Below are 21,849 nucleotides of genomic sequence, written 5' to 3'. Positions count from 1 at the left end.
ACCCAGGTCCAGCCCCAGTACAGGAATCTTTAATGTCAGTCTTTAAGAGGATAGATTTCAATGTGAAAGTTGCAAAGAAGGAAAAACATTATGTGTGTCAGTGCCTCTAATCCAGAGCACAGGGAAAGAAAAAGAAAGCTGGTGACTGTTCTGATAGTCATCTAGACAAGCAAACCCTCAGTACTTAGGAAAGAAAGAGGAGAGGGGAGGAGACAGAGGGGAGGGGAGGGGACAGAGAGGAGGGGAAGTGAGGGAATAGGAGGGGAGGGGAAGGGAGGGGAGGGAGGGGAGGGGAGGGGGCTTAAATGTAATTCAATGATAAAATGCTAGTCTAACAGGCACTACAAACAAAACCCAACTACTAGTTAAAAAATCAAAATAAAAAATACTATTGCAAAAAATACAAAGAAGTATCAGGAGGGAAGGAGATGGAGCTGAGTAGGGAGAATGCTTGCCTAGTATAGATGAGGCTTGGGGTTCTTACCCTAGCATCCCATAAACTGGGTATGATGGTACATACATGTACAGGAACTCTGGAGATGTGACAGGAGGGCTAGCACTTCAAGATCATTGTCAGGTATATAGCTAGTTCAAGGCCAGCCTGTTCTAGAGACCTTGTCTCAGGAGAGATGGGGGGGACAGAGAGAGAGGGAGAGAGAGAGAGGGAGAGAGACAGACAGAGACAGAAACAGAGAGACAGACACACAGAGAGATAGAGATCAGGGTACCCCATCCTCAAAGAGACAGAGGTAAAAAGGTGTTCTCTACAGTCTACCTGAGGGACCTGTGCTGTGATCTTGACAACATGCAGAGATCTATAGTAAACCAGAGGAACAAACAGAAATCTTACTGCTTCATATATGGTGAATAAGGTTTTAGGAAAAATGCCTAAAGTTGGTTCTACATCTAAGGCAGAGCTGGTTTAGCTACTAACCATATCGTCTGGGCACCCTTTCACTCTGGAAGCTGGGAACTGGCAGAGAGAGAAAAGGCAGCAATGAGTCAGCCTCATTCTGGAAGGTGGCAACAGCAGAGGAAGCTAGCGCACTGGCGTGCTCAGAAAACGTGTCCAGCACATGCACATTCACACAGCCAGACATGAGAAACCGTGTCAGCTCAGTCTTTCTTTCATGGTCTGAAGGCCGATGGGAATGGGGAACAGAGGGGGGAGAATGAGCATGGGGGAGGGCAGGGATTTGGTAAGTGGGCAGTAAGGAAAAAGAATAAAAATAAAGAAAAGTGAAAACAAGATAAATGAAGAGAAACAAAATCTGGTGTTCTGGTGTATAACAGAGTATCTGTGATTATCAATGTTAAAATGCTACCAGAAAGGATTTTGAATATCTGTACTACAGACAAATGAGAAACACTTAAGATATGGATATACTAACTATACTGATACGTACATGTGTTCCTCAAAGCATAGAGTTACAAATGTATCATATTATATTGTAAATATGCATAATTATTATGTGTCAGTCAAAAACAAAAGTCCCAACAACAAAGAATCAATTTAATGTGCAAAGAAATGCTAAGTAAAGCGACAGAACTAATCACATACAAAGCAGAGATTAAGGAAGAAGAGGTTATCAAGTCTGAATGAGGAGCAAGAGCCCAACTGTTTCTGACTTCCGTCTTAGATCAGGAAGCAAGCATTCTATTCTCGCTAGAAATATGTAAGAGGAACAGGAACACATCAGGACACAGAGAGGCGGAATTCCAGTGTGAGTCTTGTCTGGAGACCATTCAGATAGACGTAAGGGCAGCAGACAGAGTGCAGTTTCAGCTGCTCACCTGGTTTGGAGAGTGGCATGGGCGGTGGGAAGAATCTCCGAGAAGGCTGAGGTGGACTACAAAGAAAGAAGGAAACATTCACTAGGACCAAGCAGAGTTAAGAGTTGACATTAGTGACATGTTTAAATATTTGGTTTTTCAGAAACAGGGTTTCTCTGTGTAGCTCTGACTGTCCAGTAACTCACTCAGTAGATCAGGCTGACCTCAAACTCACAAGAGTTTTTGTTTGTTTGTTTTTGTTTTAATGATTAAGTCTTTTTAAGGAAATAGAAACATGCTGGGGTGTTATGCTTCCTCATTAGTTATGATGACTCCACCCTGAGTCTCTACTTCATAAAGTAAAGGTATCAGAAATTATTACATGCATGTTCTAGCTCTATTGCACCAACTTTCTACCCTATTAAGAATTTCTTCTTACAACAAAAAGAAGGTGTTCAAAGTCATCTGGGCAAAATTCAACTTGCTGTATCTCAACTTAATGATCAGGTTAGCTACAAGAAGGTGGTGACATTTCAAGAGTAAGAACAGGGTAATGGATGAATCTACTACTCAGTTATCCCTGAAAAAAAGTTCTTTTCTTGTAACACGAAAAATAAAAGACTAGGAGAGTGATGTTGGGGTTCAAATTTCAAGCTGAATATTAGAAAAGCAAAGTAGCCAGCTGCCAGCTCTCACCACTGCCTCAGGCTGAATGGGCTGATCCTGCTGCCTCTCCTCAGCATGGCTGGAGAATGAATGTTCCTATCTTCAGTGTGGCTAGAGAATGAATGCCTCCTACTGAATACTGAAGTCCCTGCTTCTATCTTTTATACCCATCTAGCACTGGGATTAAAGGTGTGTTACTCTTTCAGACTGATTCAATTTTGTGTATCCCTGGGTTGCCTTGAACTCAGAGAGATCCGTCTACTTCTTAATCCTGAGGATTAAAGGTGTAATACTAGCTTCTGGCTGCTGGGTGATGTTCTTCTGTATATATGTTTCTCTTACTGGTTGATGAATAAAACACTGATTGGCCAGTAGAGGCAGGAAGGTAGGCAGGACTAGGAGATGAGGAGAATTCTGGGAAAGGTAGGCAGAGAGAGGTGACATGAAGAGATGCCCCATGTAGCTGAGGAAGCAGTAACAGGTCCCGACCCTTCTCCGGTAAGATAAGACCATGAGGAAATACTTAGATTAACAGAAATGAGTTATCAATTAAGAGAGAGCTAGCCAGTAAGAAGGATGCCACTACAGCTGGGATTAAAGGTGTGTGCCTGGCTTCTATGGCTTGTGGCTGACTTTGCTTTCTGAATCCTCAGGCCAGCTTTAATAAATCATAAGTAATATATCACCACAAATCCCCTTTTTTTGTCGAATACAAATAGAAGAACTTGCAAAGTTTGAACCCCAGTATCAGTCTCTGTGTCTTTCATTTTTTGTGTTACACTTTTCTAGTTACTAGGAACTAAAAACCAAAACAGCAACAACAATCCAAGTCTTTGCTCATCTTAACTCAAACCTGTTAAGATCTTGTCCTTGCAGATGGAGTGGGTTCTGCTGGTAATGCCCGAAGACTTCGAATACGATGGGCTTGGTTCTGATGTAGTCCACAAATGACTCAGTGACCTCCACTGCGATCTGGGAAGAAGACAGTCAAGTGAGGCAGCAGAAGGATGACGACAAGGAAGCACACATTTGTGCCTCCAGCAGCCCTTCAGCACTGTAGACACCTGTCCATGCCGGAGGCTCCACTACTCGGGCCTCCCACACCACAAGACAGGCATCCCTCTGCTTTTCATTCTAATGTGACTCTACCAAGCTTCAGCATTCTAGACCTTCCACAGTAGAACTGACCTCACTCTGTTTCTACTCATTATTTTCAAGACTTGTCTATTTCTCTCTACCTGCTTTTTCCTTTGTTGTACCTCAGAAAAGGCCCAAGCTGCAACTCTGCTAGGAAGGCCTTTCCTCCAAAGCCCAGGTGAATTAGTAGAAGAGTAAAACAAACAAACAAACAAGTGTTGACTGTGGACTATGAGCAAGGTACAATGCCAAATGTGATTCACCCTTTCTTCTTTTTCCACCTTCTATTTATGCTACATCTTTCAGGAAACCTACCTTCTTTCTTCATAACCATTCTCCCTCAACCAAGTAACTTAAGTCTTTGCATATGGAATCATCCCTTTTGATTGTTTCATTTTTTTGTTTTTTGAGACAGGGTTTCTCTGTGGCTTTGGAGGCTGTCCTGGAACTTGCTTTTGTAGACCAGGCTGGTCTTGAACTCACAGAGATCTGCCTGCCTCTGCCACCCGAGTGTTGGGATTAAAGGCGTGTGCCACCAATGCCCGGCTCCCTTTTGAATTTAATGAATACTATTTTCATGTTCCCATACTCTATGACTACATTTCTCCTTAGTTCTAAGGTCCTTGGGAACATCTGTAGTTTCATTAGTCAGTGGCTTGTTAAACAGCTGCTCACCATTTATCAAACGCATATTTTATTTCTAGTTATAGATATGTATGTATACCTGTGTCTGGAATACGTGCAGGCTGAGTATGTGAACAAGTACCCTCAGAGGCCAGAAGAGGGCTTTGGATCCCCTGTCCCTGGAGTCACATGCAGTTGCAGGCGGGGAACTAACTCAAGTCTTCTACAAGAGCAGCACACACTCAACTACTGAGCCATGTCTCTAGCCCGTATTTCATACTTTCCTTTTAATTTTATTCTTTGATTGCCTTTTCCTCTTTCATTTAAAAATTTTTGTCTGTGCTAGAGCACCAGTGCAGGATCTCATGCATGTGAGGTCAGCACTCTAGCAGCTGGGCTATAACACAGCTCAGGCCCCCTTCTCACTTCATAGAGTAAACATGATTAAGAGAAAGAAAGGCAGTTTCATGAGGGCAGTGATGAAGGCATGAAGATTCTGGATGCTACAGCCAGGCTTCTTTGTGTTTAAATTCCATCTTTGCCTCTTCCGGGCTTTGTAATCTGGGCAAGTGGCAGGAGCTGCTTGGGTGCTTTCAGCTCTCTCAACTACAGGACAGGGTTGTAACAGTCAAGGTGCATAAGTGAGGGCTCAATGGTGCAGAAAATGGGACCAAGCCAATACAAAATGAATTCTTAATGAACATCAGTATTATGATGAAGAGGACTGGTTTTTATGTTAACTAACTTATTTGTGTGTGCATGGCACTTGTGCTATAGCATGCACATGGGAGCAGGAAGACAACTTGTGTGAGTTAGTTCTCTCCATGTGGGTCCTAGGGATGGAAGTCCAGTCGTCAAGCTCATCAGTAAGTGCTTATATCCACTGAGCCAATATCACAACTCCCCTCAAGACGATTTTTGAATCCAGTCTGAATGAAGTATACAAGTTGGAAAGCCTACTTCCTTGCTGCATGTATGAAGGCATCTATACATGTAAGGGAAATAAATAGATAAATCACAGCTACCAGGGAAACACTCTGGATCTTAACTTAGTTACAGACGGTATTTAATATTTTCTACATTACTTGTAAGCAATAATGTAAGTACCCCAGAGTTTACAGGATACTATGTTAACTTATCAAAAATTATATTAAACATGCTTATCTTTTCTAGGGTAGAAATATTTTTTAAGAACTCATATTCAAGTGGATGGGAGATTTCAATGAGAGAGTAGACCATATTCACTGGGCTACTGTAATTCAGTAAGAGACTGGCTGCTCCTCCCCTGAAGACCATCTCACTGCCCTGGCCACCATCTCTACTGTTCATTCTTTCTGCAAATTTCCCTCATCTGAGCATAAAAGACAGCTCACACCTTACATGATCATCCATCCTTAGCCAACAGAACCAGGGTACATAACCCTGAGGGGTATATGGCAAAACGTTCAGGCTACTCACATTCTGTACATGGTAAAAGCCCAGGGGACTTCCTCTTCCATTGTTTTTGAGGGGTTCAGTGGAGAAGGCTTCATCATGTCGATGCAAAAAGCTTAATGAGGAGAGACAGATGAATACTCCATCAGAATTCATCAGATCTGGATTTGTTTGGTTTTGAGACAGTCTCACTATGAAGCCCAAGCTGGCCTCAAACTCACAGACATTTGCCTGCCTCTGCCTCCTGAGTGCTGGGGTTAAAGGTGTGTGCCACAACCGCCAGCTTATTTATTATTATTTTTTAGATTGATTTTAAGTGTATGTGTGTTTCGCTTGCATGTGCGCATATGTACCACATGTGTATCTGGTGTCTGTGGAGGTCAGAAGAGGAGGTCAGACCACCTGAGACTGGAGTTGAGGATGGTTGTTAAGCACCCTGTGGGTGTTCAGATCTGAATCTGGGTCCTCTGCAAGAGCAACAAATACTCTTAACCACGGAGCCTTCTCTCCAGTCCCTGGGGCGGGGCTGTTGAATAGTGGAGAAAATATCAGTCGGACAATCTTGTTGATGTTCACATTAGTTCATCATGTCCGAGGATGACAGCACCTCTGCCACATGCTCCAAAACATGCTGGCACTGCAGCTTTCTGTGATTATGCATTATCTTTTTGAACTCTTTTTAAAAAAAATACACACAAATTTTGTTTTATTTTATGTGTGTATACATTGGTGTGCTACAGTCGTGCACATTTGTGCCCACAGAGGCCAGAAGAGGGCATCAGAGTTCCAGGAACTGGTGTTACGAATGGTTTAAGTGCCTGGGAATTGGACCCAGGTCCTTTGGAAGAGCAGCTAGTGCTCTTAATTGCTGAGCCATCTCTCCAGTCCCTTAGGCAGTACCTCTGTTTTCTTCCTTTTCATTTTGCCTGTCCTAACCCCCTCTTCTTGCTCCACCACCCCCCTCTATTTTTCCTTCTCCTGGCCATTCACTTATCTGCCAGAGACACCTATGAGCACTAGTGGCCCTGAGCCACCATCTCTCAGTGACACTGACAGCCTTGCTGCTTAGTGCTCCAGGGCACCTGGCCCCACTTCTCTCCATACAGCTTCTCTCACTGTAGACAGCCGTTGCTTTTCTTACATTACGTAATTTCCTTTTTCCAAAGTGCTGAAAATGTAAAACTGTTGGCTAGACAATTTGTTTAACTACTGTTTCTTAAGAAGACATTTTGTCATGAAAAGCACTAAATGCTATAGGTTTATCTGACTCAGATACTATGTTCCCAGAATAAGGGGGACAAAGCAGAGTCCTCTAGCATGTGTGTTGTACACTCCTTGGGGATCCCTGAGTCATTCCAGTGTAGGGTTTTGATTTCCAGTCTCATCTTGAGTGCAGAAAGTAATCTTTCAGAGACTTGCCATCTCTTATCTCAAGAGCCTTAATCTTTCACCTATGTAAAGCACTCTACAGCAAGAAGGAATCTCTGCAGTTAGCAACTAGCTAGATGGGCACAGCAAAAGGATAGTGTGGTTTTTCAGAATGAGAAATGTCCCCCATAGGTTCATGTGTTTTAACACTTGGGCTCCAGTTGGTAGCTGTCTGGGAGGTTATGGAGCCTTGAGGAGGAAATACGTCATGATGGGCAGCATTGAGGGTTTATAGCCCTGCCCCACTTCCTGTTCTTTCTCTCTACAGCCTGTGTGTGAATAAAAATATGGTTGGCTAACTTCTTGCTCACGTTGCCATGCCTTTTTCTCTGCCATGATGGACTCTAATGCTCTGAAACTGTAGTCTAAATTAACCCTTTCTCTTCTCTAAGCTGCTTTTTGTCAGGGTGTTCTATTACAGCAACAGGAAAGTAACTAAGATAGGTGGCTTACTTGAACTGACAAAAGATGTCTGCATACTCTGGAAGGATCCCACTGGCCTGCAGCACAGTCACTCGGAAAGTGAAGGCACTGCCCAGTTTCAGGTGATTACCAATCTCTTCAGAAAATCCTTCCATCACCATCTTCCCATCCAGCAAAGTGCCTGACTTCAAATCTAAAGAGTTAAATGACACATACTTGGATCACCGACTATGAAGAGGAGGAAACTGGGCATTCTTTCTGTTTCTAGTTGACCAAATCAATTATGTTACTTGACTGTAGTAGTCAATGTTTTCGCCTTGAGAGTCTCCTCCAGTTAAAGGACTCTGCCTACGCACCCAAGTCATTCATTCGATTGACTTCTTCTGGAGGAGTGGTAACTTCAGAACTCTGACCCTGTCCTTCCACAATCCTCAGCTCCTCCAAAGACAGACCAGAGCGAGTCATTGCAACTGAAGAAAAGTCACTCTGTAAGTAAGACAAGGCTAGGTAAATGGCATATTCTTCCATTTCTCGATTTATTTTTATTTGTACAATAATCATTTGTATAAAATAATCTGTGGACTAAGAATCGTCAGAAAAGACAAAGGAGTTAGGTGCCAGCATTGGACATTTTTCTCATAAATCCATTTACTTCCTGTTCTTTCCTCAAGGTGTTCCTTCTTTCCCAAATACTTACCTGATTAAAGTACTCGTTATCAAAAGATATTTTAGCTGTTCCTGACTGTCGAATTCCAGAGCCATAATCAGGAGCTTCTTCATCCGCTAAACAGAAAGAAAGCCAGCAAAGACTGAATGAAAGTACATGTGTGAGGGAGCAGCTCTTAGAGGGTTATAAAGTTAGGAGGAAAGACCTTAGTTAAGAATGAATGGCTCTGCAAAAAAGCTATAGCTCCTGCTTCCAACTATTTTTGTAGATTAACTACCTTCCTCTTCTCAAATGAGAATAGTTAAAAAAAAAAAAAAGAACTGGTTTTAGTCTTCAGTTTATTTATAATGTCACATCTAGGAATTCTGGCCCCTTAATATCTTAACAACACTATACTCAATAACAGCTAATGAACATTGAAACATACTGACTTATGGAAGAGACTTTTATAAAACTCAGTGTGGGTGACTATGTGACAGTTTTCCATAGGATAAAGGCTGAGAGGTCATTGTATGAAGCCCACCATTGATGAGTTAAGATAGAAAATAGCCATATTTCTTCCTCACAATGTTGACACAATCATGGGAAGTGTAAATATTTTGATCCATGTATTACATTTAGCAGTGAAATAAATGTGTTCTGTTTTGCTCTGTTTTGAGACAGGGTCTCATACATGAGTCCAGGTGGGCCTCAAACTCATTCTGTAGCTAAGGTTGACCTTCAACTCCTGATCTTCCTGCCCCCACCTCCTAAAATCTGGGATTACAGGTGTGGACCACTATGCTCAGCTGGGGAAAAAAGTCTACCTAGAAATACTCTGAGAGAAAACTAGGCAAGAACAACTAAAATCCTTTGTTATTCTGACACAGCTAAGATATAGTGGTTCAAAGCTCATCAGTTAGGTGTGGTGGCTCATACTTGTGAGGCCAGCAGTCAGCAGATCAAGACAAGAGGATTGTTGAGTTCAGGGTAACCCAGACAACTAAAATACAAAAGTAAAATGTCCAACACTTGAGCCAAGCACTGTGGTGTATGTTTATACTCCCAGTATTTAGGATGCTGAGGTAAGAAGAATCTGAGTTTGAGGTCAGGCTAAGCTATACAGAGAAAAAAACCCAAAAACAAAAAACCACTATCTCAAACCAAAAGAGCCTGTGACTTTTTTTTTTTTTTTTCAAGAGCAGGGTCTTACTATGTATCCCTGGATATCTGTGTAGACCAGGCTAGCCCTGAACTCATAGAAATATGTCTGCCTCTGCCTCTTTTTTTTTTTTTTTTTTGCCTCTGCCTCTTGAATGCTGGGATCAAAGAGGTGTGCCAATAAGACTGCCTTTTTTTTTCTTTTTAACAATGTCTTACTATGTAGCTCAGGCTGGCTTCAAACTACACAATCCACCATGCTTGTCTAAATTGCCCATAACTATTATAAAGTCAACCCAAGAGTTATTAATGTTACACACCATTTTTTCCAAAATAGCAATATCCCAGACTAAAGTGAAGTCTCCTTACGATACTTGCAGTAGTGGGGACATGGATCAAGTGACAGAAAGGAAGCAAACGGAGGCCTTCCCCAAGCTGAGCAAACACACTACCATTCACGTATGACTCAAGTATCACCCACATGGAGGTAGCCTGTCTTCTTTTTGTTTGTTTTCTGTTTTTCAAGACAGGGTTTCTCAGTAGCTTTAGAGCCTATCTTGAAACTCACTCTGTAGACAGGGTGGGCCTTGAACTCACAGGGATCTGCTTGCCTCTGTCTCCCAAGTGCTAGGATTAAAGGTGTGCACCACCACCACTCAGCTAGCCTGCCTTTTCAATGATTTGTTTCTTTTTTAAAAAATATTTTAAGTGCATTGGTGTTTTGCCAGCATGTAAGTCTGAGTGAGGGAGTCAGATCCCATGGAACTGGAATTACAGACAGATGTGAGTTGCCATGTGCTGAGAATTGAACTAGGGTCCTTAGAAGTGTTCTTAACTGTTGAGCCATCTCTGCAGCCCCTACCCTGCTTTTTCTATAGGAAAGAATTCACAGGTCTCATTTAGACAAAGGCCACTCACCTGCAATGGCTTGCACAGCCACACGCAGAAATCCCCTCACTTCCCCCTTCTCACTGACAATGGCCACCCTGTGAATCAGGGGCACCGGGTACAGCAGGTTGCTCAAGTAGACAAATGCCCTGTAGACAGAAACCCAGAGAAAAACATCAGAACAGCTGATGAAGGGAAGAGTGGGGCTTTCCACCAATTGAGAGTATTTCCCCAAACAGAGCTGGCTCCTGGGCCCTTTAAGATCGCCTCCGAATTCCAACATCTTAAATTGCCTCCAGCTGTTTTATCGTGTGATCAATTCATAAGCAAGTGCGAAGACCAACTTACACCAAATTACTCTCTTAAAAAAAAATCACACATAGGTATAAGAGTAACAATTGGAAGTAGATGTTCAAGGATTGTGATTTCTGCAGAGGAGAGGAGCGCACTGAAGAGCTTCACCTCCAGAGGTAAGGATGTACCAAGAGCTCTGGCTTCTTACTATACACAAAACAGAAACCAAGAGATAAAAAAAAAAAAAAAAAAAAAAAAAAAAAAAAAGGCAGGGAAATGTGACTGAAATACAGTTACTAGTTCTAAGTGGATTTTACATCACAGCATCATGAGTCTTTGTTTTACTTAAAGGACTAGTTAAAAGGTGAGAGAAGCAGACACGCAGAGAGGCTGTGTTGCCAGAAATTTCTGAGTAGTGAGCTCACAGGAGAATGGGCATCAAGATAAATGCTAAGGGAGAGGACACTGCCAGCCCCTATGGAGTTGCCCTTTGCTCCTCAAACCAAAGTCACTAATAATAGGGAAGTTATATGTCTCTCCTGCTTTTGCCTCCATTTTCTTTCTTTGTGGTCCTGGAGGAGAAATTCAGCCTTATATTGACTACATTAAGGCCCCAGCCCTCTGAGACAGGGTCTCACTAAATTACTCAGGCTGGCTTTGAACTCACTTTGCAGCCTAGGCAAGCATTAAAAATCTCTGTCCTTCTACCTCAGTCTTCCAAGTAACTGAGATTATAGGCCAACAGTTGAAATATTTCTAACAAACTAGGCAAGTCTTGTCATGTTTGTGCTTTTAAAGGGTTCATTATTTTGTAGATATTTTATTTAATGTGCTCTCACTAGACTGTGTGTGTGTGTGTTGCAGGTGAGGGGATGGCATGTCCCCAGAGAGTGGGGGATGGAAGACAACTGTGGAAGAGTCTGCTCTCTTTCCACCATGTGGATTTCAAGGATCAAGGTCACATAGTCAGGCTTGGTGGTAAGTGCCTTTGCCCACTGAGCCAGCTCACCAGCCCCTGTTCATTTTTTTTCCCTGTTCATTTTTTTTTAAAGGAATTAAAACTGGTAATCACAAATTGGAAGAGCACTCGTTCCAATGATTGGAAAGAAAAGTGGAATCTAGTTCCTACTGTTACTCCTGTCTTCTCACTTGGTATATGCTGATCTTTGTACATAAAAGACAAAGAGTAAATATTACACCAGGAAACTAAACACAACTAAACCTGATGCACAGGACTGTTTGCTGCATTTCCCGAGCTGGCATTTACAATACATAGAGAGAAGAATGACGAAATGGATACTCAGGATTTCAACTCAAAACAATAAAAGAGATTATGAAAATAGGTAAAATACATTAATAACATTTACAAACATAAATGAAGTATGAATGAAAAGCAAACAAAAATAACTGCAAATGATCAGGAAATCGTATCATTATGTCTAATTCCCTTTCAGTCTGCTACAAAGCAAGGGGGGAATATTAACACAGAGGATTAAACTTTTGTTGAACAGAAACTTATTCATGAAAATGTAATCTAAAGAGGATCAGTAGGATCAAATACCACTACCATGACCGAGTTTTATAAACTAAGAATTTGATATATAGAACCAAATTTCACTCCCAAAGCCAGCACACACAGAGACTACACTTCTGCCTCAATGACATTCCAGTTGGACCTGCCCACTTTCCATGTCTGGACCACTGAGAGCCACCGCATGTCTCTCCTGTAGACCTCTCTGCATGCACCCTCCTCCATCTCATGCGTGGGTTTCACACCCTTATTTCTTATTGTCAATGCCAGGACAGGTCCTCCCAACAGCATATAGCTCGAGTGACACACACAACCCTCTCATAGTGGCTATCATTTGCATTTATGTGATTATTACTTTGTGTCTTTATCACTCACCAGACTATAAGACTGGGAGGACAGGAACCATCTCTAGTTTTACTCACCTATCTTCAGAGGCATGGCTTACAGTGAATGCACTCAATATCTGGTAAGCGAATGTCCATGTATGTTAGAACCCAGGAATGTATGTGACCCACTTTATATAGAAGTGAAAAACTTTCAGAAAGATGGGTCATACAAGGGGCATAAAAGCAAGCCACCTAACTTTATACTAGTTTGACTTATGTAGACTTATGATAGAGACTGACTACATAGAACACTTAGAGATTCTTGCTGTTACTTAATTTTACTATGTTAACTATAATTATTAGGAAAAAGTAAAAACCACTCTAGTGCATGTGTTCTTTAGGAAACTGAGCATGTTTTTCAGTACCTTGACAAGTTAGGCAGACACTGTACTGTTAAGCAATGTCACCAGCGCAAGAACTACTAGTTTTTAAAAACATATATTCATAGGCATATCATCATAAAGTAATGCTGGATTACACATTAAAGGTGACAATTCCTTCTGTCCATGGCAAAGTCTTTTCTAAACATAAAAGCACTGAAGGCATCATTGTGTGCCTTCATTTTTAGGAAAGAGTCTATGGCAAGGCAGAGTCATTGTCTCTGTGACACATGGATGCACTCACTAGACAGCTCTCTGTCGTGTTCCCGGGGTACAGCCTTCAGCCCAGTGCTGTATAAAGGTGCACCTCGGAAGCTTCTAAACTAGAATTTCATGGTTGACTCTGTATTGAATGTCCTTATACTTTGACCTAGCAGACTGAAGGAGAACAGGGATGAGAGAGGAGAAGATGTAGAAGACACATTAGCAGAAAACAATGTGAAGTTACATCTAAGAGAAACTAATTTGTCAACATAAAGAAAATCAGCATAATTATGGTGATGCAGAAGGATGTCGGGTGAGGTGCCTGAGAAAAGTCACAAAATAACCATCTTTTGTCCCCTGTAGCCCAGAAGACTAACATATATTTTACATTTCATCCCAAGTTATGATGATGGTTCATAACATCCCAACATGCTATAAGAGAATAGCTAAAGGGACAAGCTCTTTTACTACTGATACAAAGAATCACCAGAGGCAGCCATGGCCAAGAAACAAACCTACAAATGGAATTCAAAGGAAACATGAAAATTTTTACAAGTGAGTTATATTTATAATGAAGTACCAATATGGAAATCTAACCCTCACCTTATAAAAACAGGAAAGGAGTTGTAAGTCTGACACATCCTGAAACTACTGCACACCTGGATGATGTTGCTCTTTTGAACGAATGTGGCTGAGGGCAAAACTGGAGAGCTATTCTTCGCTTTACTGACAGCTATGATTTCACCTTTTCCCAGGATCTTTCTGTTTGGTAATAGGATTTGAACCCAGAGAAATCACCACTGAGTTCTCCCCAGCTCATCACCAACACCTCAGTCCCCTTCTCGCAAGGCAGTGTTAGTTCTAGAGCCCAGAAATCCAAACAAATGAAAACATCAATCTTAAGTCTATAGCTCCACAAATAAAATCAGTGCAGAGTTGACTGCATTATTTTTATTCTTATATATAGTATGACAAAGGAATAAAACTAGGAAAAAGAACCTTATTTAACCCAGTAAGTGTCCACATTAAGGATTTTGACTTAACTCTTTCATAAAACTGACTCAAGATACAAATACTGCTAAGCAGAAGTCTTTTTTTTTTTTTTTCTTCCCCTTTTCTCTTGGAGACAGGGTCTCGCTATTTGCCCTGGCTCTCCTAGGACTCACTATGTGGATCAGGTTGGCCTTGATCTCACAGAGACCTGTCTGCCTCTGCGGTGTATCACTATGCCTGGCTCCTAAGCAGAAGTCTTAATGGCTATATTAATTTTGCTTGTATGGATAATGGAATGTAAAAGATGAAGGGGAAAAAAGGTTTTTTTTAAGGCTTCTTTTTTCCTAACTCATTTAAGTTGCTTGTCCTAAGTTAGTGACAGAGATGCTCAGGACTCAAGGTACCTGCCTCCAGACCACTCTGTCAGGATTCTCTTCACCAGGCCATGGAAGATGAAGTTACCTACTCCTCATAGTGTGTGCTATAGAACATGGCAGATATAGGAGCTGTAGAAAGTGACTAAGCTAATGATCCAAATCTGGTTCTTCTTAGACTCCAGCAGAAGTGCACTGAAAATAAAACACTCTGGACACTACATGCTTTTCTCATTTTAATATAAAATGCCATCTCCAGAATCCTAACACTAGCAATGCACACAAACAAACAATATTCATGGCTACATAATTTCATCACATTTGGTTATAGAGAATCTGTATGTAAAACTCATAGCCCGCCATATTAATTTAGGCTTCACTTCTATCTGAAAGCTTTTCTTTCTGCTCTTATCATTATCTGTTATGAGTTCCCACTAGGGGTCCAATACCACAAGACTTAACTAAGACACAACAAAGTCTTAACCCCGTCTCTCTATTGTGTCAGGAGACAAGTAACTAGTGCTTACCCACTGAACAGTGGTAGATTAATACGTCACTAACCTTGAATTTTTTTGCTTGTGTTTTTGTTTTTTTCAGACAGGGTTTCTTTGTGTAGACTTGGCTGTCCAGGAACTAACTCTGTAGACCAGGCCAGCCTCAAACTCACAGAGATCCGTCTATCTCTGCCTCTCACGTGCTGGGATTAAAGGCATACACTATCACCGCCAGACTTTGTTTGCATTTTTTTACACAAGAGTCTCATGTGTCCCAAGCGAGCTTCAAACTCTCTATGTAGCCAAGTATACAATCTTCCTACTTCCACCCCCAAGTGCTGGGATTGTAGGTGTGTACTACCATTCCCAGCTTAAAGCAATGAACATTCAACTATCAAAATGACTTCATTATGAAGAGTGGATGTGGGCAACAGAAATATGGTAACCTAGGCCTCTCTGACAGAGGGATATGCACACCAAGAGCCAGAAACGATGACTCGGCTTGGGACCTCAAGGTAAAACAGTTTCCTATACTACAAACAAATACTGATGAAAGTGACAATGGATAACTTTCTGAGATTATAATCATGAACCCTACAAGTTATTTCTGGCAGAAGCCCAAGACCTGCAGATAGGTTCAGAAACTAGACACAAGACAGCCATTGTTGACAAAGGAGAGCTAGGCACTCCTGATTCTTTCATAGGACCAGGTCCCCTGTAGTCCTCTTATCTACAAGGTGCCATAGATTCTTTAGCATAACCTCAGGCTTTCTGTGTTCCTGGGCATTTTATCCCCTACGATTCACCCACCACATTCCTTTAGAGATGAATCATCCAGACCACAGTAACATTTGTTGAACCCATTACATCTGAGTCTTAATTAGGGGGGCAATTTGGGTCAAGCTGTCCTCAAAGTAGTCTTCATTAGACGCAGTATAGTGTACTAAGTAGACCATGCCTCACAGACAATGCCTGTGCTTATTCCTAGCCACACTGGCCTTCATAGACCTCTAAACACTGGAAGACTCAGGAAGGATTGTGTGTTCATGAAGTAAGTAGCTAATGCAAGATTATCCAAAATTGCACAAAGAGGCATTTAGAACAAGAGCTGGTCCCTTTTCGCCTTTCTCACAATAACCTCACCAACCTTCCTACTAAAATGAACCAAGGGGATCGGTCGTAAAATGGGTCATGCCCATCACTGAAGAGATCTGATCCCTCTTCCGTCCCTGCGTCAGAGCCGGTGTCATCCACGAATGCCTCATCATCAAAATCCTCCATGTCATCCTGCTGTTCGTCAGCCAGTTCAGTGATGTCGGAATCGGCCGTGGAAAAAGTGGGGGAGGGTGTGCGGTCGGCAAGGCGCTCATTCACACAGCCGTGGAAAATAGGGGAGCTAGACACCAGGTAAGACGCCGAGTAACACAGGCAGGGAGAGAGGAATAGTTGGTTAAACAGGATGCTCAGGTGCCAACAGGACAGAATCCACATGGTAAAAGCAAACAGAAAAGTACAAGAGGAGAATGAGCCTTGACTGCATGGCCCGGGGAAAGGGAGTGGGCAGACTGAAACAACCTGTCAGGACAGAGCCTCAGAACAAGAGCAAGAGCATCCATGAGTAGAGCCTCTTGGGTAAATGGTACACCACAAAATATTCATGTTCTCCAGTTCACACGAAAGATCAGCATCTTGTTCCCCAAGAGCCACTCACTCGTAAGAGAGATAATAAGGCTTAAGTGAATTTTCTTGTCAGCTCGGAGCAGAAAACCAGAGCAGCACAAGCTTGAGTGAGATGTGTTTGGCCAATCCCCCTCTGCAAAGCCTAGTCTACTATCAGAGTGGAATGGAAAAGGTTGACTTCAACAAAATACTGTACTTCAGGAACTCCTTTTCAGTCAGTTCTGTTACATAACATCATAGGGCATTAAAAAGTAACGCAAAATTCTGAAACTAATAAGCTTAAAATTCACCAGGGGGCTGGAGAGCTGGCTCAGTGGTGAAGAGCACTGGCTGCTCTTGCATAGGTCCCAGACTTGGTTCCCAGCACTCACGCAGTAGCTCACAACCATCTGTAAGTCCAGTTCCAGGGGATCCAATGCCCTCTTTTGGCCTGGGTGGGCATCTGGCATGCATATGGTATACAGACATACACGCAGGCAAAATACCCATACACATAAAAAATATAGTATGCATACTGTGAAGAAAGTATATTAAATAATACAGTGGTTCTGAGTGGATAAGATTAGAGAGGAGGTGGCTTTTTTGTTTTTTGTTTTTTTCTTCTAGTGCTGGGAATTGAACCTGGGCCATCCTAGCTGAGCTACAACCCCTGCCTGAGGAGTTTTTATGTACTCCCTTTCCCCGCTATACTCTCTACTAACACTTTAAAAAGTCAAAAGTACTTTTATTATTTTTTAAGACAACAAAATCCTTACATACCTTCCCACAAGTTTGAACCAGTGGAACCGATCATAGAATGGATCGCTGCCGGTCATGGTCGTTTCGCTTTCGTCTTGGGCACCAGAAGCCATTTCGCCTGCTCTGTCATACATCTCCCGCATTAAATCCAGTCTCTGCCTATTCAGCAAATATGGGGCACATTGAGTTAAGACCATGAGATTGCATTAAAACGCCGCTTTGGAAACTTCTTGCATATGAGACATTTGTAAGAAGCCACTCCTACCATTTAATGCTATTAAAGACAGGAACAGCCAAAAGTACAGACATCAAAATGCTCAGTATCCAAAACGTGTGAGTACAGAGAGAAGCCACCAAAAGTAAAAACAGCCTATATAGTCAGATGTTTTCAGAAGTGCGTGCGCGCGCATGCGTGTGTGTGTGTGTGTGTGTGTGTGTGTGTGTGTGTGTGTGTGTGAGAGAGAGAGAGAGAGAGAGAGAGAGAGAGAGGGGGGGGAAGAGGGAGAGAGAGAGATCGAGAGAGAGAGATCTAATTTGACTAAACTTACAGTCATGAAATAAATGTACTTCAGTGGTGTTTGGCATCTCAAATATAACTAGATAGTAGGAATTACTTTATCATACTAGATATAAAAGAAATGAGATGGTCACTCCCTTGTTTATTAAAGATGACCAAGAGGCCCAGCATTAAAGTAAGATAAATAATTGCAAGATTTAAGATAGAAATAAATAAGAGAATTGGCTCATTTAAAATTTAAGAGGGCTTATGAAAGTAAATTTAAAAATCAACAAATGACAAAGTTGTCTGAGAAATGAGTTTCACTGATTTGAGAAAAAAATGGATGGATGGTAATACTGTTGACTGGTCACAGCACTTAGAAGCCACAGAAAAGAAACTGACGTCGTCTTCAGAAACAAGTGAGTGTGAGGGAACCCACTTCAGCAATTTACATTTTTGTTTTTGTTTTCTCAAGACAGGGTCTCTCTGTGTAGCCCTGGCTATCCTGGCACTCGCTCTGGAGACCAGGCTGGCCTCAAACTCAGAGACTTCTGAGTGCTGGGATTAAAGGTGTGCACCACCATACCTGGCTATTTTCTTTTTAAAAATAGTATTTTCCTACTTGAGTTTATCCAAAGACCAATAATGTGTTGCTCCGTTCTTCAGATCCTGGACTTCCACTGCCACCACCGTACGAGGGAAAGGCCTGTCCTCGTGAGTTTTTTCCATCTCCGTGGGAAGTAATTCAGGAGGCAGAGGGGAGTACAGTGTATCAGTCAGCAGAACAAACTGAAACTGCACCTGAGGGAGAGGGTGAAGATGGACAAGTGTACCGTCACTATCTCAGCAGGTGAGACTCAGAGACAAGTGTGCTTATCACTATCTCAGCAGGTGAGACTCAGAGACAAGTGTGCCCGTAAGTACCTGAGCAGGTGAGACTCAGAGACAAGTGTGCCGTCACTATCTCAGCAGGTGAGACTCAGAGACAAGGCTATATAGCATAGCCAAGGGGGCAGAGGTCAGACACAGAGCATATATCCAATAAATAGCTGTGGCTAGCTGAAAAACTGGCCCCCTACATTTTAAAGACAGGGAACAATCTTAATTTTAAACTAATGTATTTACAAACTTTGTTTTCCTGGAGTGGTGATTTTTTTTCCCCACAAACTAAAACCTCAGTAAATATATTTTAGTGGGAGAATAACAAATTTTAGTGGAATATAAACAAGAGATCAGGAGGAGGACACAGTCATTGGCTAATGAGAGAAGATGCATACACAGCTTTGTATTTGAAGGCAGAGGGTAACTATTAATCATAAGAGCGTTTACTACGTAGCAAGTATTGTGACTGTATCATATCATTTATGTCTTGCTATACTACCTTGTATTTTTACCAACAAATACTAATTAAACAACAGGAATAGCAATAAGAAAAGATACAGTTCCTGACTTTAGTCCACTCAATGAAGAGAATGGTCAATAACTAATTCCAAAGTGTTTCGGACATCCTGAGTGAAGGTGACACCTGAGTTCACAGATGTAAAACACCCCCCTAGGAGAAGATAGTGAACTTTCCAGTCTTGTAGTCTGTGTTTCTTCCTACTATACAGTACAGCCCCCAGCTCTGGAGTTGTGAGGCACACAGAAGAATCAAAGATTCCATGTGGAAATTTAATAGCAATATTTGGATGTTGGAGGGCTAGCTCAGTGGTGGAGGGCTTCCTAGGAAGCACAAGGCCTTGTGTCCAGTCACCAGCAGCAGTTTAGGGCTTTGGCGGGTGTAGGTCCTGCCAGTAGAGTTCTGTGTGCACCCGTTCTCCCTCATCTCTCACGTCCCTGGGTAGCAGGTTCTGCTGCCAACCGAAGTCTGTAGATGAGGCAACAGAGCTATGGAACTAGCAGGTCAACTCTACTGCAGCTGGATTAAACGCTGGCTGTCTGAGTGTGGCCTCTCAGAAGAGGAGCAAATTGGTGACAAAGGGGCATAAAGGTCTCAGAGGTACAAACTAAAGTAGAGAACTAAAAGAAAACCAAGACTTTTTTCCCTGGAAGTCCAACAGAAGCATTTATCCATTAACAGATTTACCCAGCTCTCATTTAAAATACTCAGACTTATAAAATGAGCCAGAAAACAACTGTAAACTTTTGATTACTACCTGTTGTGCCAGCACATATGTGGAATAAAGCTGTTCCGTAGCACAGAACAGCTGAGTTCCCCCAAGTGAAGGGTTAGTTTAATTTAAGCGGACCCACTCTGCCTCGAGATACCCTTCATACCTTCTTTTTCAGTTCCACACTGACGGCATTGGCTTCCTTTAGGTATACTGCATTGCCCCAGAGTAAGTCTCTCAATGAAGTAAACTGGTGAGACTTCCATTTCCGGAAGGCCCACTGAGCCAACTCAAACTCATGCTGTGTCCAAGGAACTGAAAGGAACAGAAAAGCACATACACCAGTGACTTCATAACCGTGAGGAGCTTCACCCTTCCTCCGCACTATAGCCACTTCAGAAAAACCTAAAATCAAAGAACATGGCTCTGGGTTGCTTGGTTTGTTTGAGACAGGGTCTCATACAGCCCAGGCTTGCTTCAAATCTGCTATGTAGTCAAGACTGGCCTTGAACTCCTCATCCTCCTGTTCAACCTTCCAAGTGTTGGGATCACACATACTACTCTCATTAAAAAAGAAAACAAAAACAAAAAAACCCCGTAATTTCTTATATTAATTTATTATAAACTTTCCACTGCAGTTCTTTCTTTATTGGGGGGCATTGCCATAGCTGCATGGAGAGGCTCCTATACAACTTGTTAGTCTCCAGGCGCTGGGCAACGGTAGCCCACACCTTTAGACCCAGCACTTGGGAGGCAGAGGCAGCCACCTTGTAGGACACAGCCTAGAGCTGCAGCACTGCACGTCCTTTAACAAGCTCAGCACACGGGCAATAAACAGCAGGGCGAATCTGAGGAACCCAGCTTTGTAAGGGACTAAAGGACTGGTCTGGTAACACTGGTTCAAAAAGACAAGGCTGTGGGGCTCACCTTCCTCCTCCTCCTCCTCCTCCTCTTCTGTTGTTTCTGCTGCCAGAGAGCGAGTCTCGACCTGCCTCTGCAAGGCCTGCAGTTTGCTCTCATAGTCCTGAATGGAAAGAAAGGAGATGACATGTAGAGCAGGGAGGAAATAAGGAAGAAAGGAAACAATAGAAGGAACTCTGTGGGAGCAACAGACAGCAAAGGCTAAGGACAACACAAAAAGGAAGGAGAGGGGGACAGTATCTCACACAACAAGGATTCCAGAGAAAGAAAATACCAGGGAAGATCAGAGTCACCAGTGCCTCCTGAAATCCCAACCTTCTAGCTATTCGAAAAGGAAGATAATTAAGACGACAGGTTTTAAAGCTCCTTGTGGCTGAAAATTAAAAGCCCACAGTACTGCTGAACTGAAATAGTTGTTATTCAAGAAAGGTTTTATTTTAAATATATACTAGTATATGAATTAAAATGAGTACAATACAAATCAGGTTTATCATCCAGTTCTCCACCTGCTCCGTATATTCCCTTTTCTCATGTAAGGATTTATTATAATTTTTAAATTATGTGTCTGTGTGTGAGACTGTGCATGTGTGAGTGCAGGAGCCTGAAGAGGTCAGAACAGGGTGCTGGGTCCCAAGGAGCCAGAGTTATAGGAAGTTGTGAGCAGTCACCTGAACTGAACTCATGTCCCCTTCAAGGGCAGGACATGCTCTTAATTCCTGACATCTCTTCAGCCCTGCTCCATGTAGTTTCAGTACAAGCAGTATTACCTCAAAAGCGGCAAAGTTTATTGGATGATGGGCAAACATTCTTGTTCTTTTGTTAAATTAAGATTTGTTGGCCGGGCATTGGTGGCACACACCTTTAATCCCAGCACTCCTCAGGAGGCAGAGGCAGGTGGATCTCTGTGAGTTCGAGACCAGCCTGGTCTACAAAGCAAGTGCCAGGACAGCCTCCAAAACATACAGAGAAACCCTGTCTCAAAAAACCAAAAAAAAAAAAGTAAAAGAAAAAAAAAGATTTTTTGTTGCTATTATTATTATTATGAATTATTAAATGGAGGGGCT

General features: G+C 42.3%; 1 protein-coding gene across 7 annotated transcripts in view; it reads right to left on the bottom strand.

Moving 5' to 3' along the window:
- Positions 1–21,849, bottom strand: part of LOC100770947 (kinesin-like protein KIF1B) — a 136,592-nt gene that overhangs the window by 29,540 nt on the left and 85,203 nt on the right. For 5 of the 7 annotated variants that reach the window (XR_003481837.2, XM_027398251.2, XM_027398250.2 and 2 more), the window contains 12 exons: positions 20,792–20,888; positions 20,031–20,179; positions 18,376–18,554; positions 17,276–17,413; positions 15,984–16,232; positions 10,211–10,329; positions 8,183–8,268; positions 7,842–7,971; positions 7,516–7,678; positions 5,659–5,749; positions 3,293–3,411; positions 1,795–1,850 (listed from right to left, as the gene is read on the bottom strand). Coding sequence is in view for 6 of the 7 variants with exons in the window: in XM_027398251.2 (XP_027254052.1) it covers positions 1,795–1,850; positions 3,293–3,411; positions 5,659–5,749; positions 7,516–7,678; positions 7,842–7,971; positions 8,183–8,268; positions 10,211–10,329; positions 15,984–16,232; positions 17,276–17,413; positions 18,376–18,554; positions 20,031–20,179; positions 20,792–20,888 (1,576 nt within the window). In the remaining variant the exon portion in view is untranslated. The remainder of the gene's footprint in view (positions 1–1,794; positions 1,851–3,292; positions 3,412–5,658; positions 5,750–7,515; positions 7,679–7,841; positions 7,972–8,182; positions 8,269–10,210; positions 10,330–15,983; positions 16,233–17,275; positions 17,414–18,375; positions 18,555–20,030; positions 20,180–20,791; positions 20,889–21,849) is intronic. The other 2 variants (XM_027398253.2, XM_027398254.1) reach the window with 1 other exon arrangement.

Source organism: Cricetulus griseus, chromosome 2 (genome assembly GCF_003668045.3).
Source record: "Cricetulus griseus strain 17A/GY chromosome 2, alternate assembly CriGri-PICRH-1.0, whole genome shotgun sequence".
Lineage (NCBI taxonomy): Eukaryota > Metazoa > Chordata > Mammalia > Rodentia > Cricetidae > Cricetulus > Cricetulus griseus.
This window is presented reverse-complemented; position numbering and strand designations above follow the sequence as displayed.